Below are 5,489 nucleotides of genomic sequence, written 5' to 3'. Positions count from 1 at the left end.
TACCAATCGCCATTTTGTTTTGAAAGCAGCAAGAATGTGATTTTGAGGGTAATTTCTAGTTTTCTATTTTTTCCTGTTTTCAGATTTTCAGCATGGCGAAGAAATATCTCAAGGAGGAGGAGTTTTTGGAGCTCCTTTTCGTCAGTAGTGATGAAGAAGAGCCTTTGACCCTTACCTTTGAAGAAGACACTATCCAAGACGACCTGGTCGACAATGAAACCTTGCTGCTTGAGGAAAACGGGGATCAACTTTTGACTGCTGAAGTAGCGGAAACAGCGCATGAAGAGAGACATGATTTTGCTGTCTCGCACGCAGTTCGTCTTGTTTCCGTTGTTCCTGTGACTCCTGCAGAATCTCCTGTGCCTTCTTCAGCGTCTCCTGTGCCTTCTTCAGCGTATCCTGGGCCTTCTTCAGCGTATCCTGGGCCTTCTTCAGCGTATCCTGGGCCTTCTTCAGCGTCTCCTGGGCCTTCTTCAGCGTCTCCTGGGCCTTCTTCAGCGTATCCTGCGGTTCCTGTGCCTCATCTTAGTCCCGTGGAGATGAGGAGTAGGAAAAGGAGGAGAGGACCTCTTTGCCCTGCAGAAGGTGTGGCATTGAAGAGGTTGCCGGATAACTCTTACATGGCTAGGGACAACACGAAGTGGCACTCAGAGCCAAACCCAACAATGCCACCAATCTTGAAGATTGACCAGTTTGACAGTGCTGGTCCCACCATGGCTGTCTTCGGGTGTAGGACTCCTGCTGAAGTGTTTGACAAATTTTTGACAAATATAATGCTTGCAGAAGTGGTCATCCACACCAATGACAAAATCCTAACCCTACGGAACAAATACAAGCGGCAAAACGACCCCACCTTCAAGGATGTGACCCTCATGGAGTTACGTGCCTTCCTTGGGATCCTCATCATGACAGGGGCACGGAAGGACAATCATCTGACAGCGGAAGAGATGTTCTCTAAGTCTCTAGGATGTCCCTTCTACAGGAGCATCATGAGTGAGCGCCGCTTCGCCTTTATTCAGAGGGCCCTACGTTTTGACAGCATTGCCACGAGGGAGGAGCGTGTGACACATGACAAATTTGCTCCCATAAGGAATTTGTGGGACCAGGTCATTGCCAATTGCATTGCCAATTATGAACCCAGTGGGCATCTCACTGTGGATGAGCAGCTCCTCGGCTTCAGGGGACGGTGCCGTTTCAGGATGTACATCCCGAATAAACCAGCAAAGTAAGTAAAAAGTTTTATTTATTTTTATTTATATATATATATATATATATATATATATATATATATATATATATATATATATATATATATATATATATGATAGATAGATATATATGCAATATTTTTAATTTTTTTGATATATATGCAATTTTTTTAAAAAAATTTATAGGTCTAGTTTTGCTTTCTTTATATTTATTGTTTCTTTTATTTTGTTTTCTTTATATTTATTGTTTCTTTTATTTTGTTTTCTTTATATTTATTGTTTCTTTTATTTTTTTCCTTTATATTTATTGTTTCTTTTATTTTGTTTTCTTTATATTCATTGTTTCTTTTATTTTGTTTTCTTTTCTCTTAGGTATGGCATCAAGTTAGTTATGGCATGTGATGCAGACACGTTCTACATGTGCAATGCCATTCCCTACCTGGGCAAGGGAACTACCAATACAAGTACGCCCTTGGGAGAATACTTCACGTTGGAGCTAACCCGACCCTTCAGGAAGGCTGGGCGTATTGTTACGACGGACAACTGGTTTACTTCCCTGCCACTAGCCAAGGCTCTCCGTGAACGTGGGATGCATTTAGTTGGTACTATTCGTCCAAAACCGTACCTGCCTACTGTGTTGCTGTCAACGCCCATGGAATTAGGCGAATCTGTTGCCACATATAATTACAAGGACAAGGTCACCGTTTTGTGCCAACGTGTCAAGCCGACGAAAAGGATCCAGATTCTTTCCACAGTTCATCACAATCCCACAGTTATTGAGGATCATAAAAGTCACATGCACATGTTTTATAATGCCACAAAGGGAGGAGTTGACACGTTCGATCAGATATGTTCTGCCCTGACCTGCAGCAGGAAGACCCGGAGGTGGCCCGTATGTGTCTTCTATGGGATTATCAATCTTGTTGTGAATAATTCCTTTTTTATCCACCAAAATTTGCCTGACAACACCTTGTATAACAGGAGGCAATTTTCTGCGGAATTGGCCATGGAACTCGCCCGTGATGCAGCACTTTCAAGACTCGCAAACAAGAGGTACCTCCCAAGGGACTTGACTTACCTCATTTGCTCTGTTTTTGCGGTACAAGAGCCCGAAGACGAGAGTCCAGACACTCCAAAACGAAGTGAGAAGCGCAACAGATGCCCTCTCTGCCCTTCTTCTTCTAATGTCAGGACCAAGCTTTTGTGTGGCAAGTGCCATAAGCCTGTTTGTAACTCCCATGTCAACTACACCTGCGACCAGTGCCAACTCAAGTAGTAAGTTTCACGAATTATTTTTCTTACCCGTTTATACTTACTAAAAACAATTTTTAACCTTTTTGCTGTCATCTAGGGTCATCATAGATTATTTATTTACCATTTTATTGCATATACATCAATTATTAGTACTCTTTCTAGATATGCCTTTCTTTTACGTCAATGGCGCATGGTACGTGTTACATTTGAACTAAGCTTTTGCCCAGTTTATATTAACTATATATAATTCCTAAGGTTTTGCCATCATCTGGGATCATTGTAGATGACTTTTTGGAAAAATTCATCCAAATATAATAATTATTACCACTATAAATATAGCATTCCTTTCACACAAATATTTTGTAGTGATTTAGCGTATACAAAAATTAACCGCTTTTTCTTTTCTTTACAGATCTGGCAGTTTTGCTGATATCGGCGATTTTTTTACGCCAAGTTGTGCACACAGGACTCTAGTATCAGCACCCAAGTGGTTTTTTGTTCATTGTTTTATTTTAAAGTGTCCAGTGCAAGTTATTTAGGAAAAATTGTATTTTTATACTTATTTTTGTATTTATGTAAGTAGAGTGTTATTTTATATTCAAAGTTTTTTTCTCCTACACCAGTAGAAAGTAGACTCATTTAAACTAGTAAACTATAAAAAAAAAAAAAAATTGTAAATTGGTATCCTCCCGTTAACCCCCCCCGAAAGGGAGTGTAACACATATGACACCACTCTACCTGTTACGGGCGGGTTTGGCCACGCTACCTGTCCAGGGTTAATACACCATGGCAAAGCCTTGGAAGGCAATATGCTTACCTTGTCATGCAAAACTTTACTATCATTAGATGATGTATTTCTTTTCTTGGAATTACTGGCAGCACTACACGGGTTTGATGTCTTCTATGGTATATTTTCTCTTGATTTCAATGCCTTTGCATAGCTGATTGGTTTATCTAGTAGTCTTTTGGCATGTCCTACACTTATGTGTTCTACACTGGATTTGTTGAGGGCAGCTTCTTCAAACTTATATATCTCGCAGCTCCTGTCAGTGGATTTATGGTTTGAATTGCAGTTCAAACAGCTGGCCTCAAGTGTACAGTCTCCATGATAAGGTGTGGAACAGATGCTACACATTTTTTCATTTTTACAAACTTTAGAAGGGTGTCCAAATTTGAAACACTTGAAACATTGTATGGGCTTTTGTTTGAAAGTTCGAACTTTAATTCTTTCATTTTCAATAACGACGTGGAAAGGCACATCAGTATCCTAGAAAGTAAGGATAATCATGGCGTCCCAGGAATCTTATGCACTTTCCACACTGTTAATGGACACATGGTTTGTATTTCCTCTTTTGTAAATTCATATAGATCTTTATTGAACACTACTCGACAACCGTAACTAAAATCTAGGGGGGGTTTGATTGATTGATTGAAAGTTTTCTGGCATCCTGACATCTAAGGTCATTGACGCCGATACCATTTACTGTATATGAAAATTAAAAGAGAATTCGATTAAAACCATAAAAATTAAGAAGTCATTAAAATAGTTAAATAATTTTCAGAAGACCTGCTTCTGAAATAAATCTAAAAATTCCGCTCGCATAGTAAGACACATCATGTCCAAGAATCTTGGCAAGGATAAACCTGCCATCCTCACCTTGAGCCTCAAACAGATATCTATTTCTTAAGTTAGTAAAATTAGGGCATTCGGTCAACAAATGCCTCACTGTTAAAGGTACTAAGCAGTCCTCGCAATACGGTTGGTGTTGGCCCTTCAGCAGAAACTCGTGTGTCAACCGTGTGTGACCAATACGGAGACGACAAAGAGTCGTCTCCCATTTTCAGGGAATCATGTTATACCTCCAAGGTGATATGATATTTGTTACTTCCCTCATTTTATTGCCGTCTTGACTGTCCCAGTGCTGTTGCCATTTATCACAAACCAATTTCTTGATGTAAGGTAGGAGATCGTTACATGGAATGGGATACCTCCTTGGTAACAACTCGGATGCCGCATTCTTCGCCAGTAAATCTGCCTTCTCATTCCCAGACACACCTACATGTGCTGGAACCCAACAAAATCGAACAGTTATACCTTTCCGTCCAATAATAAAAAGCCATTCTAAAATCTTTAAAACTAGAGGGTTACTAGAATTAAAAACTTCTAAAGCTTGAAGAACACTCCTTGCATCACTAAAAACTGTAAAATTACCCTCCTTTTCCAAAGCTATTTTCTCAATAGCGGTTAATATGCCATACAGTTCGGCAGTAAATATGGAAGCTGTTAGAGGAAGTGCACCTCTACAATTAAAATCATTACTATGTACTCCAAATCCAACGCCAGCATCAGATTTGGAGCCATCAGTATATATAAAAGTCGATCCCCTATGTTCTTCGACATGTTCCATAAAAAGAGACCTGGATTCTAAGTCAGTCATATTCTTCTTAACTCCAATAAAGTATTTACAAAATGATATGTCAGGTAATTTCCATGGAGGTGTTGATGATACCTTGAATGGAAGTACCTTATTTCTAATTATATCCAGACTATTTAAAAATCGTTTCACCCGAAAGCCATAAGGTTGAGGAGATTTTGGGTGCAACTCAAAGTATGATGCGTGTCTTACAAGGCTTGCAGTCTGAAAGGCTAGAGAGCTAGGGAGTCTTTGCAATCTAAACCAATACCAAAGAATGGAAGACATTCGGTAAAGGTCTAGAGGTAACTCTCCAGCATCAACAAGGAGACTTGGGATAGGCGAGGTTTTAAAAGCTCCAGTAGATAATCTAATACCTGCATGATGTATCGAGTCTAATATTTTTAACCGGCTTGGGGTGGCTGAAGAATATACCTCACAACCATAACTAATTTTGGAAAAAATCAAGGCCTTGTATAATTTTAAAATAGTATTGCGGTCTGCCCCCCATGATGTATGGGACAATACTTTTAAGATATTCAGAGCTTCAACACATTTAGCTTTTAGCGCTTTTAGGTGAGAAACCCATGTAAGTCTACAGTCAAATATCAAA

At 39.6% G+C, this 5,489-nt stretch overlaps 1 protein-coding gene across 1 annotated transcript; it reads left to right on the top strand.

Moving 5' to 3' along the window:
- Positions 1–266: 266 nt before the first annotated feature.
- Positions 267–3,002, top strand: LOC137614660 (piggyBac transposable element-derived protein 4-like). The gene is made up of 3 exons (XM_068344351.1): positions 267–1,225; positions 1,581–2,483; positions 2,875–3,002. Coding segments are annotated over exons 1-3 (1,590 nt in total). The 5' UTR covers positions 267–539; the 3' UTR covers positions 2,876–3,002.
- The last annotated feature ends 2,487 nt before the right edge of the window (positions 3,003–5,489 follow it).

Source organism: Palaemon carinicauda, chromosome 21 (assembly GCF_036898095.1).
Source record: "Palaemon carinicauda isolate YSFRI2023 chromosome 21, ASM3689809v2, whole genome shotgun sequence".
NCBI classification, from domain to species: Eukaryota; Metazoa; Arthropoda; class Malacostraca; order Decapoda; family Palaemonidae; genus Palaemon; species Palaemon carinicauda.
The sequence above is the reverse complement of the archived record's forward strand: the minus strand, read 5'-3'. Positions and strand labels throughout refer to the sequence as shown.